At 43.3% G+C, this 12,798-nt stretch overlaps 1 protein-coding gene across 1 annotated transcript in view; it reads left to right on the top strand.

The window, feature by feature from the left end:
- CDC5L (cell division cycle 5 like) overlaps positions 1-12,798 on the top strand; it is a 57,903-nt gene that overhangs the window by 28,318 nt on the left and 16,787 nt on the right. The window contains exon 9 of the mRNA XM_085857365.1: positions 7,574-7,745. Within this exon, the coding sequence (XP_085713491.1) occupies positions 7,574-7,745 (172 nt within the window). The remainder of the gene's footprint in view (positions 1-7,573; positions 7,746-12,798) is intronic.

Genomic DNA, 12,798 nt, shown 5'->3' on the forward strand with positions numbered 1-12,798 from the left:
ACTTTAAAACTTGTCTTCTTCCTCTAAAACCTGATGGTGCCTTATTAAACCTGTCTGGAATATCCATCCATCCATCCCTTCAAACAGCACACATCCAACTGCATTCATGAGAAGGCCGAATGCCTCAATTCTGTTTGCTTCCAAATCTATGGTCCATAACTTTTTGCCCTCTGTCTTCATCCGACCCAATCACACCCAACTGCTCCTGGACTCTGTGTCTTTTGCATCTGAGAAGGTGGAGAAGTTTCAAGGCAACCCTAGATTGATTCTGCAACTGGACTGGATGGCATTAGCTCGCATGTCCTAAAAACCTGCTCTGCTGCTCTTGCACATCCCCTCTTTGCTCTTTTTACCCTATCATTTGCCTTAATTCATCTTCCATCTGCTTGGAAGTCAGCCAACATCACCACATTGTAAAAAACGAGGTGCAAAAACCAATCTCCTTAACTACAGCGCTCTTAGCCTACTTCCCATCATCAGCAAGGTCGTGGGATCCATCATTGCAGTTGACATCAAATTCTTCCTTTTCTCCAATGGCCTGATCTCAGATCATCAATTCAGATTTAGACCAGGTCAGTCTACCTTGGACATGTTGTTTCTACTCTCCCAGCAATGGATGGAGGCCTCAATGTCAGACATAAGATCAGGGCCATCTCTCTAGAGCAGCGTTTCTCAACCTTTTTACCCTTGTGGAACCCTTGAAGTAGTTTTCATGTCTCGGGGAACCCCTGCATAAAAATTATTATATACCATTATTAATATCTAGCTCTTTTATATTTTTATCGTAGTTCACGTGGTAAATATAATATTTTATTTTCGGATACCTGGTTTAAGGAAAAAATGACCCCCTTTTTGTCAAATTTATTGGCAATGAAAAAAAAACGTACTGCTCGTTTATGAGACCTCACACCGAGGTTTTAATTCACAAAAAAAAAGTTTTATTTTTGTTTGAAAACGTCATTTTTGAAAGTGTTTGTCAACCCCGAGTCTTAATTAAAAAACACACCTCATGTAACTTGATCAACAAAACTTAAACAAATAAAGCTGAAGCAATAAAGGTATACAGAAGAACTAACCTTGAGAGAGAGAGACTTCGCGCTAGAAGCACAGAGAAGATAGATGGACACTGTGCATGCGTCCCGTACTTGAGTCAGTCACTCAATGATACACGAATCCGCCGCGTACAGGACGTCCACTAACCAGTGAGGGCGGTTTCACACTGGCACCATATAGACATCGTTAAATACATTCCCTATGGTTGTTATAATTGTAAATACTATAAGAGGTTGAAGCCTCTATTATAATAACCAAGGAGTTTCCAACAATATGCCGTACGTGTATAGTAAAATTACGAATATTAAATCAAACAAAAACTACTCAAAAATACATTAGCCTATTTATTACTGTTTCTCGCAGAACCCTAGGGTTCCGAGGAACCCCGGTTGAGAAACACTGCTCGAGCATATCTGGACCATTTGATAGTCTGACAACCTGCCTTGCTCTCTAAACCCTTTGCCTATGGCATCCAAGGTTAACTCCACTCTTGGGTTACTGACATCCTCTACTCTCGTAGCCATTGCGTAGCTCTCAACGGAATCCTTTCATCTCCCTGCCCTGTCAGTATTGGATTGCCTCAAGGCAGTGCCCTGGGCCCAGTCCTATTCCTTCATCAATGACCTATTTTACTCTGAAAAATCCTCTATCTATTTGCTGATGACCACCCTCTCCCGTATCATCCCGCCTCCTTCAGTTAGACAGGCAGCAGCCTTTTCCCTCTCTTCAGACCTTAATAGAATCACAAGCTGGTTAAACACTTGGAATATCTTTCAATCCTGACAAATCTCACAATCACTCTGTCTCTTCGAAAGGATAATCTGGAAAACGCTCCCATTTACTTTCTTATGAATTCTTTTGAAGAATTTCAGTCACCCAAACTTTTGGGCCTCACTCTCAGCCATTATATTTTTTGTCATTGCACATTTCACAGTTGGCCTCCAAAGCCATTCGCTAGGTCATGTCAGGTATGGGAGCATGTGCCGGTGCAGCACGTCACTGCGTCCAGTCACCAATCCGCCATCTTGTAAGGTCCTTCCCTGGCACACCGGAACTTTTATCCACCTACACTCCTGTGGCTTTGCCTTCATCTGTGGCTTGATAAAGTATTGCTCTCACCTATGGGGTGGCAGCCCTGCCTCGCAACTTGTTCAGCTTGACACTATGGAAACCAAGGCATTCAAGATCATTGGAATCTCCTGTGATGAACCTGAGTCAATGAGACTATCACTTTTACATCGCATGCAGGTCATGGTCCCTCTTTCTTCTTCCGCCTCCTTTCTGATCTTACACCCTCTGCTCTTTCCATGCTTTGTCCCCACCCCCAGGTTTCTGCAGGGCACATATGGTCCACCAGCAAACCCCAATTTTGTGAAACTCCTAAAATCCAGAATCACTGCTCAGCTCCTTGTATTCGTTCTTCTTTTCTTCCCCTGCTCCATGCATTTGTTCCTCCCCCCCCCACCTTTGGAACGAATTTTCACATTCTCTTCAATCTTATTCTTCCCTCCAGGTCTTCGAGACAGCTGTTCACCACCATCTCAGATGATAAATTCAGATTTAGAAAAAAAATTAAATTCATTTCAGAAAATTGCACAAATATAAATGATCCCACAAGCAAAACCATGAACTTTTCTACCCCCATTAACCCTGCTGCAAACCCATCTCTTTCCAAATTTCCAGTTTGTCCCTCCAAAGTGTTTGCTTCTGCATCCATCCTGCCCTTCAAGCTTCTTGGCACCATCCCAACTCATTCTTCCCCAGATCCTTTATTTGTCCAAGTCTCCCTCTATTTGTCCTTCAATTCTTCTGTTGGTGTTTCTCACTCTCTTTCTACTGTTCCTTTTGTTCTGTTCTGTCCTGATCCATGCAATGTTCTAGCTCCTCCATGGGCCTCGGCTTTGTATTAAATGAACGTCCCATTCTCCCCTACTCCCCTTCAGGGCTTCAAGACAGCTGCTCACCACTACATCTGGTCACCCTCCCTCCCCCATCCATCCATACACATGATATCTTCTATCCCAAGTGACCTCATTCCCAAGCACTTCCCTTTTCCAGATTATTGTAAGGTTCGCACTGTCCTTGAAATTCCTGGAAAAACGACAAAGCATTTTCCAGGACTGATAACTTCTGGAAAACTTGTCGAGGTCTTTGACACTCCTGGGAATTCGAGAAAAATTACACAAATATAAATAATCCGCCAGTCACCCCTCTCCCACCCCCACCATGTCGGAATTGTTAATTCAGCCAGTCTCTTCAAGAGAACATTACCAATTTTTACCTCTCCCAAGGATTTACCATTAAAGATGCATCAAAATGGTTTCTCAGTCCAGTGGTCAGTCCAGACCATGTCGCTAATCCTAATCCTTCATCAATAGATTGAATGCATGGTGCTAATTTAGCTACTAAATGATTCATGAATTTATCTCCTCTAATGTTCTTCCATTCTATCTGCTCCTAATTATGTGTTAATTGGGCATTTATCCATTCAGTCCAAAACTATTTGAGGACCCCTCTATACACAGTTTCAACTTTACACACATAATTGTAGATCAATGGTGGTGCTACATTGCAGGGGGTAACTGAGACACAGTCCATACAGTACTGTAGCTGTCTCCGCTTCAACACTGTGTTCTGTGGAATTGATCTGTGTAATCGTAATCATTTCCTTTGTTTTTGGTTATTATTGCCTTCGTGATTTTTAACCATAGCTACCAAGAGGAAAGCTGTTGCTAGTGGTGAATCAAGTGCAAAAATGTCAAGAAGAAGGATGTCTTTGACATAGATAGTTGAGGTTTTGGATAAGCTTGGTTAAGGCGAAAGTGCGAGGCATCATTGGGCAGACCTTATGGTGTTAACGAATCCAGTATACGCCAAATAAAGAAATGCACAGGAAACATAAGGGGTAGTGAATGCTTTGGTTTGCACCACGAGCGAGGATGATTCCAGGAAACCATTCCAGTACATGATGCATGAGTGTATATGTGAGAGGAAGCGTAACCTCCCTCGTATAACAAGGCTTTACTGGAGTCCGAAAATCTACCTCATATGTGGACAGCATAATTTGTTGACCTGACATCTTGTATATTATTTCCGAGTTTGTGGTTTCGTGTCGCGCTATCTTCGACTTTGTTCTGCGCTCGAGTAACGTGATATTCGGCTTACATTATCTTAAAGACCATATGAGGTGCATGGTACAAAAAAAGTAAATAAAATGGTTCTGAAACAGTGAAATCGTATTCCACTTACTGCATTAAAGTAAAATTACTACTGATACTCTGCATCAGTTCCTTTCTCAAACACACCCACCCCAACATGTCGCGCAGAGCGTGGGTTATGCTAGTTCTTATGAAAATGAGGATAACTATTCATTGCAATTTACTCCATGTGAGCAATCCATATGACAGAAGCTGCTGATTAATGCTGCAAAAGGTACAACTTGGAATGCTTCTATGGTATAACATATGCTAGTATATTTTGGTTGTAGGTATACAGTACAAGTATTCCTGAAATTGTAAATGGAATATGGAATAACAGAAAACAAACGAGGTTTTCATTCTCGTTCTTGTGGTTTATTCAGATGTCACTTGTTACATAAAATATTTGTATTTAAAGTCACCTAGGCTAGGAAAGAGGATAGCATAGGGGAAAGTTCTGTCTCTTGTCTGCTGTGGACACAAAAGAGCTAAAAGAGTGACCCTACAGACATGTAATTATAATTACATGTCTGTAGGCCTCTTCTAATTTTTTCCTTCTCTGCACCCCATCTGCACTTCATTGCACCTCAAATCATGCACCTTAGATACCCCTAGTTTTTTTTCCCCCTCCTCTCCCTCCTAAGCGATTGGGAAGCGTGGACCTGTCAACTGCGCCAGGTACCATAGATATCACAATCACCTCAAACTGTCTATCTTTCTTGCTACTCCCAAATTTCCTTGGGAATGAATCTGGCACCTGTCCTAGTATAAGATAAGCCTGTGGAAGTTTAACAATAGTTTAAGTCTGCTCTGTGTCCTTTAGGTCTTTGTAAATATTTGCCTGCTCTTTGCTTTATTTATTGTAATAAATTGGTTGTGTTATAAATGTACCCAGCTCATCCTATGTCATCCTCCATTGGTCCGGCTAAGTCTGCACTCCAGTGTTAGCTGGGAAGTTCTACCCCACGTGATTTGCTCTTCTTTGCCAGTGTGTACTTGGCAGCTCCGCTCGGCTGCACCTGATACGGTAATTTAACACAAGTACGCACCGACGGCACTCGCTTGGTGCAGTCATTCCACTCGAAATGAAAACATGCAAAGTAGTGTAACTGCCAGGATTGGCAGCACCAATCGGCATTGGTGGTTGTCAGCAACCAGCCTGCGTGCAAAGTTATCTGTGCCCAGCGGCCTCAGGACTGAGCGTTCGGGGTGGACACAAGTGCTTTCCCTCATGGCAAGCCTTGAACCCCGGATCCGCAACAATGACATTCAATTTAAGTAAGCTGTTCCTTGATCATAAACTGGAAAGACAGACAGACAGACAGAGAAACGGACACGAACCAATTGCTTAATCCCACTTTTCGCTCCTCGTTTGTTGGGTAATAAAGGAAACCAGTGACGCTATATATGGTTGGTTTCAAATAAATTGTCATTTTTAATATATCTAACCTGTTTTTTTGCCTGTACAAACTTGGAGTTTAATTTGTACTGGCTGGCACCCCAGCTTTCCAGGCACTAGTACCCTTCTTGGCCCACCTTCCGTGGGCAATGTGCTGCGGCACATTCTTGGAAATGCAATTTGCAATCTTTGTCATTTGTGAATTAAAGTTTATTCATCACGACATATTGTACTCGATATCATAAGATGAAGCCAATGATTTATAATATCGGCTACCACCAAAGGTGGCGCTATTGGAGTTTCAGTGACATTCACGTTTGTTCAGTTATAGTGAGAAGATATTTATGCTTTTTATAAAGAAGAAAATTTATATAAGTTTTCCACTCGCATTTCTGGCTCTATTTTTGGTCATCGAACTATGTGACTATACTGCTAACCAGAGACACGTCCTCCGGTCTTTTGACCCGGTTATTTGGCTTTTCAGCAGTTTGAAATTCTTTACGTCGAGCTGAACACTACGCTAAGTTAAAATAAACTAACTAGCTTGACGGTGGCAGTCATTGATGGGCTTGGCAGCTGAGTAACATGGGTTGACAATGCTCATGGCTAGATTTGCTCTGGCACTTCCACTATTGAGGGCCTGTGAATGTCTCTTTTAGAAAGCTCCTCGATCTTTGAGATTTGAAAAGCATGCAAAACTTACTGAGCAATACTGAGCGAAAAATCCTGCACCCTGGATAGCTACCGAAAAGAGTTCATGGGGCCGAGAAATAATTAGTATTATTCATCACTATTAGCTAATTTATCACTCTCAATTACCATTGCCATTAATGCACCTCACCAGAAAAAAAAAAGGTTGACTTATTATTATTATTATTATTATTATTATTATCATTATTATTATTACGTGCACTGAACACTACAACAATATTTGGAGCCCTAAATAATGTGTTTTCTGTCCTGAAAAAATCCCGCTTTTATTCAGGGTTTGGGATAATTAATTGGGACCCAGATCTTGCACTATTCATGCAGTTTTTTTTTTTTTGCAACTGCGATTCAAGATTTGGATATTAATGTTCCACCCAAAGTGAAACGATTCCGAGACATTATTTTTTGGTCTCCAGCATAACATTATTAACCATCGATTTTTAGCATTCACTGAAGCTTGTGCTCATTTTACTTACTAATAAAATTAATTATTGAAAGTACCTTGATGATGACACTCAATTCCACACCTCCGCCCAAGCTGTGTCCTGAGTGACCACACCCTCTTCTTCCTTCTCCTCCCCAGTCCCTCACATGCTTGTGCCTATGGAGTTTCAGATAGTTCTGTCGGAAAAATTGTTCTATCTAAAAATGTAAAATTGAGCTTCAGTTGAGGTACAACTGCATTTCTGTGTAACAAGCTGCAATATAACTGCCATGTTCAGTTGTTTCCTTTGGATATCTTATGTGTAATCATATGGTAATGTTCATAAGGATTGTTTACCTGGTACGCAGCAAAGATGCAACATTTCAAAATGTTGATATGACGTTTTAAACCAAAAACAGCAATGTGTACCAATGTTCGAGAAATAAGTGGCACGTGCACTTGGGGTGGGGGAGAGGGGAATTGGCGATGGGGTGGCTGGGCTGTTGACCAAATTATGGCATGCTTAATTCAATTTATAGCCAAGAGCCTGTGTGTAATGAACACATAATGTGCTTTGCCTGCTCAGGGTCCTCCTGTAATATTTGGAGCATTTTTGTATGAAAGTAAGTTGATCTACTCGTTACTGGTTGACTAGGTGACAGTCATAAAATCACCCCAAAGTGTTGTGAAGTCTTGGGATGAAAATGCCTTGCTTGACCCTGTATCTGAAAAATCAGAGAGAATAACCTTAAAAATATACTTAACTTGTGTTAATTCCATTTCTGTTCTCAGCACGCCATCCCAGTCAGGGGATAGTATGACTCCAAGAGGTGGTGCAACTCCAAGGCCTGCTACAGGAGGTGTTGCTGTCACCCCTGGCAGAACACCCATGCGTGACAAACTAAATATCAATCCGGAGGAAAGCAGCCTTGAAGCCGACGATCCCCGCTTCACCAAGCAAATGGTTTGGCGTTAAAATCCCTCCCTTAAAACCTAACTTGAGCATTTTCCACTGCCCTTGCATTAAGGAATTGTTTTTACCAATGAAGATAATTAATCTTCTTCTGAAAGAGATGATAGCTATGAAACTTCTTAGAGCAAAATATTGTTGCGGTTGTGGGGATAGATGGAGGAATTTGATGGGAAATTTAGCATTGAATAGAGTAGTTTGGTCCGTGGACGTGTAGGAGGCATTTCAATGTGATTAAGTAGGGAAACTGTAAGCTTAAGTGTTACATATCACTGCACAGGGGGTGGTGCGGTGTTAATTAGCTCGGGAGTAAGAATAAGTTTCCCCAGTATGAATCGCCCCTCTGTAACTTTTCCCTATGTTTTAATATTTCAAGATCGGCAATAAAGGTGGGGAAACATGTCCCTAAAACCACTACAAGCAAATGTGCCAAGCAGGCAGAAGCCCCGCCTCCAAAGGTGAAGGCGGGCGAAGTCACGCCCCCGAGGCTGATGATTGATGGGCATGACGTCAGAGGCTAGCCAGGTGTGCCAAGCAGGCAGAGGCCCCACCTTCCTGGGTTTCGTGCGAGCAAGCCACGCCCCAAGGAGGAGACGGTGGTTTCGGCGACGTTAGTCAGTCAGAGGCGGGAGTTCGGAGTGAGTGCACGCACAAGGAGGACAGCACAATCCTTGTATTCGTGTTGAGGCGATTTGCTAGTGTGGTAAAGCAAGACGCTGGCCTTTGGCTCTTGGTTGGGTTGGTGAGGACGATCGACACATGAAGCAGCTGCACTGGGTCTCTGAGCCTTGGTGTGGAGTGCCGCTCGCGGATTTACTGGCGTGTGTTTGTCCTGCTATGAGAGAAGCAGCTTAGCGCCATTTTGCGCATGTCTGCACCTGCTGGTGGAAGCGCCTCGATTCCAAATTCCACAAAGACCAGCTCTGGGCCAAGCTCAGTACAAGAATAATGGAAGGGTTTTCTTTTTATTTTGTTTTCCCTTAGTCTGAACTTAAATCTATGTGAAGAGGCACCTCGACTTTTGTATTTATTTACTTCATGCTATTATCATTCCCCTTTGAATTATTGTCCTTTGTAATTACTTGTTATTTTCATTGAATATGTTCATTTTGAGAAACTGTATCTGTGTATTTGTTGTGGGGTTCGAGTATAACCCCCCCCCCCCCCCCCCGTGCTGTGCTCCTCCATCCCACTGCCATTGCACCCTTTTTCTGCGCGTGCATTAATCTCCGAGTTTCGGCTTTCGGCCTCCAAGGGAGAAGTTCGGCTGTCTGGGGGCTGGAGGTGTTAACTGCCCGTCACCACAATTTAGGTCAGGGTGGGGTGGGGGGGTGGGGGTTAACCTGAGCCGGCTACCCGCAGACAATATATTTGTACAGGTTGCAGCTCATGGTGGTTACAATGTCATTTACCACCTCAATTTAAAAGCACTATTCAGTGGAAGTTGGATGGCTCTTCAAGAATCCTTTTCACTTTGGAGGCTAGAGCCTGCTATGCAATTCGTACATCCAATGTTTCAAAACGTCCATTCAAATACATGCAATTGAGTGGAGCATCGGCAGGACATACATGCATTAGCTAGTGTTTCAAAATATAGTATTGTTACAAGTTGAAAGAAAGTCGTTTTTTATATTTTTATGTTTGAAAATAATATGTACAGTATGTCATCGACTTACGACTGATCGACTTTACGACCACTTTACGACCAGACTGCTCCGCATCTCCGCCCACTCAGACTGCTCAGTTTCCGCCCCAGCGCCCGCCATTGCTAGCGTGTTAACGTGGTCTCGGTAAAATTTTTACTTCAAACCCCCAAGATGTCTACCAAGAGGAAATTATCTTCTACTCCTCAACCTGCCAAGAAGGTAAGAAAGGCCATTGATCTCGCCACGAAAATGCAGGTGATCAAACAGTACGAAGGAGGAAAACAAGTAGTCCAGGAGTATTAAGTCAAATCTGAGTCAAACCCAGAACAAATTTATAACAAGCCGAAACTTTCAGGATATGTTCAGAAAACTGTCAGGAATAACATACTAAAAGTCCCCAAGAATGCCCCTTTGGGCTTTTGAGAAATTCAAGATGGCGTCCAAGATGGCCGCCGGCTTGAGATTTTCTCATATTTCAAGCTGAAATCATCATAGAATTTAAAATAATGGGTCAAAACATCGATTTTAAGTTACAAAGAATCAATTACTATGGCTATTTTTAAGACAGAATCAACTTCTTTCATATTTAATATGGCTGACATGCAAAATACAATGTTTTCTTTTCAGAGCAGGAGATGGAGTCGTGCATCATTTGTAAGGACTTATGCATTAAGGAATTTGTGCAAGTTGGACCCAAAGGAAGGACAACTCTAGTAGCTGCAAGCCTTGAGAGACAGGATGGTCTTCATGAACTTCTACAGATACAGGAGTCACTGACACTTCACATTGCCTGTAGAAAAGCCTACACCCGGGAATCATCCATCAGATCTGAGACGAGAAAGTCTGAGAAATCAGTGGCAGATGAGGAATTTGAACAACCCACCCTGCGATCCAGAACTCCTTTGTTTGACATCACTACACACTGCCTTTTCTGCTCTGAAGTACTGATTACTAGCAGCAGACTTGAAACCATACGCAGAAAGTTAACAAGCAATGTAGAGACAATAGAGTTCAAGAACAATGTGTTGAAAAGGGAAACAGAGAGGGGTGATGAGTGGGGAGAGGTGGTTACCAAAAGAATAGAAGCAAACATTGATTTGGTTGCCGCAGAGGCAAAATACCATCGTGCCTGTGCCCAGGAATTTCTTTCTAACCCACAAAAGTTGAAACCTGTTGGCAAACCAGTTGATGTTCAAAGAATTTCAGCTTTCAATGAGCTATGTGCATATATAGATGACAATGACGAATGTCAATATGCAGTTTCTGACCTCATGGAGCACATGGAAACATTCTTGAATGGTGAGGAAGGCTATTCTCTCAAGTACTTCAAACAGAAACTGAAAGAGCGATACAAAGATGATATCATTATAACAAGCCTCCCTGGAAAATCCAGCATAGTCAGTGTCCGTGAATCTGCTCACCGGATACACTTCATGAGAGGTGGGTGGCAGATCAAGCAGCTGACAAAGCTTGTGAAAATGAAAGAATAATTGAAATGGCAGCTTCAATTATTCATGATGAGATTCGTTTGTCAGAGTATGATCTCGGTGAATATCCAACTTTGGAAGAAACTGAAAATGGTTCCTCTATGATTCCTGAGTCTCTGAAGCTCTTCTTGCACAAGTTGTTGGACCCAAAGGGCAAAAATGCTGCTGTAGTGAGTCGGCGATGCACTTGCATTGCCCATTCTGTCATTTCTGCCTGCAGACCAAGGTCTTTCATTTCACCAGTGCTACTTGCCATAGCAGTGTACATACATCGCAAGTATGCCTCTCGCGAGCTGATAGACATCCTCAGTAGCATCAGTTTTGCAGATGACTACAAGGAGGTTCAGCGATTTGAAAACAGCCTCATATCCGCTGGTGAGCCCTCCTATGGCCTCAATGATTTCACCCAGTGTGTATTTGATAATGCAGATTTCAATGTTGCTACACTAATTGGACACAACACTTTCCATGCCATGGGTGGCATAGCTTGTGTAATACCACCCGGAACAGTAGAAAAGTCTCCTGTCAAGCGCACAATGCAACTACCCCCAGCTGAAGCAGTTGGCACTTTTGGGCACATACCCATCAAGACATACAGCAAACCTGTAGTTCCTGCTTTGCAGTCAGTTACAGTAGAGCCTCTGCAGATCTCCGACACTCACAGACTGCAAGCATCGGCTCTTGATTCCATTTGGATGCTTGGGTAGATGTTGAACTTGACACCGTGTCTGCCTTGGAGTGGCTTCATGAAAACTGTTCTGAAAAGTGATGGGTTCCAAACCTCCAGAATTGAGACTCTCCCATTCATCAATCTGGAACCAAGCAACCCCAGCACTATCAACACTGCACTGTGCTTTGCCCAGACACAAAGTGACAAGCACAACCTCAAGATCTGCCCAGTAACATTTGATCAGCCTCTGTATGAAAAGGCTTCTGAAATTGTTGCTGCCTCCACAGACCTGGACAAAGTGGTGGTGCGACTTGGTGGCTTCCACCTGCTGATGTCCTACCGAGGCAGCATTGGGAAGATCATGACAGGGAGCGGGTTGGAAAACCTGTGGGAACGAGTGTATGCCAAAGGTTCAGTGGTGCATATGCTCACAGGTCATGCCTTCTCTCAAACAGTGCGTGCCCACATTCTGACCTTGCTGGCCCTCATCTATGTACTGCTAGACAAGTCAGACTGGGAGAGCCGCAGATGCCTTGATTGTGTCAACTGCTCTGTCTTTGGCAGCGACTGGCAAACCGGTGGTTGTTGTCGGAACTGACACTGACGTGCTGGTAATGCTGGTGACTCTAGCAACCACAACCATGGACCTTTACATGTTATGCTGCAAGAACCCCACAACACTCTACAGAGTTCACGACATTCAAGCAAGCATTGGTGACACAAGTAAATATCTGATGGTGATGCATGCCATAACTGGATGCGACACCGTGTCTGCTCTGTATCGCCAAGGGAAGCGCAAGGCATTCAATCTGGTGCATAACAATAAGGAGTATGACCTACTCAACACATTCATCAATGCAGAGAGTGCTCATCAGCAAGTACAAGAAGCAGGTGAAAGCTTCCTCCTGAAGCTCTATGGTTCATCCAGTTGTGCATCACTGGATGTGTTCCGCTACATCGCCTACAACAAGGCAATCAGCAGAACGTCACTTTCCTCAATGTTCCAGTTGGCAACTTTGCCTCCAACAAGTGCTGCAGCCAAGCAACATTCCTTCAGAACATATCTCACTATTCAGGAATGGATGGGGAGGCCCTTGCAGCCAACAGCATGGGGATGGAAACTGGAGGACATCCTGACTCCAGTTGACACTGACCGTCCCATTGCTCCAGACACTGCTCAACATGATCTCTTGTGGCTGCAGAGCAGATGGCTGTGGAGTGTCATGTGGCTGCAGGAAGATGGG

This window comes from Eptatretus burgeri, chromosome 15, assembly GCF_056783735.1.
Source record: "Eptatretus burgeri isolate ZD-2024b chromosome 15, Ebu_testis_v1, whole genome shotgun sequence".
NCBI lineage: Eukaryota > Metazoa > Chordata > Myxini > Myxiniformes > Myxinidae > Eptatretus > Eptatretus burgeri.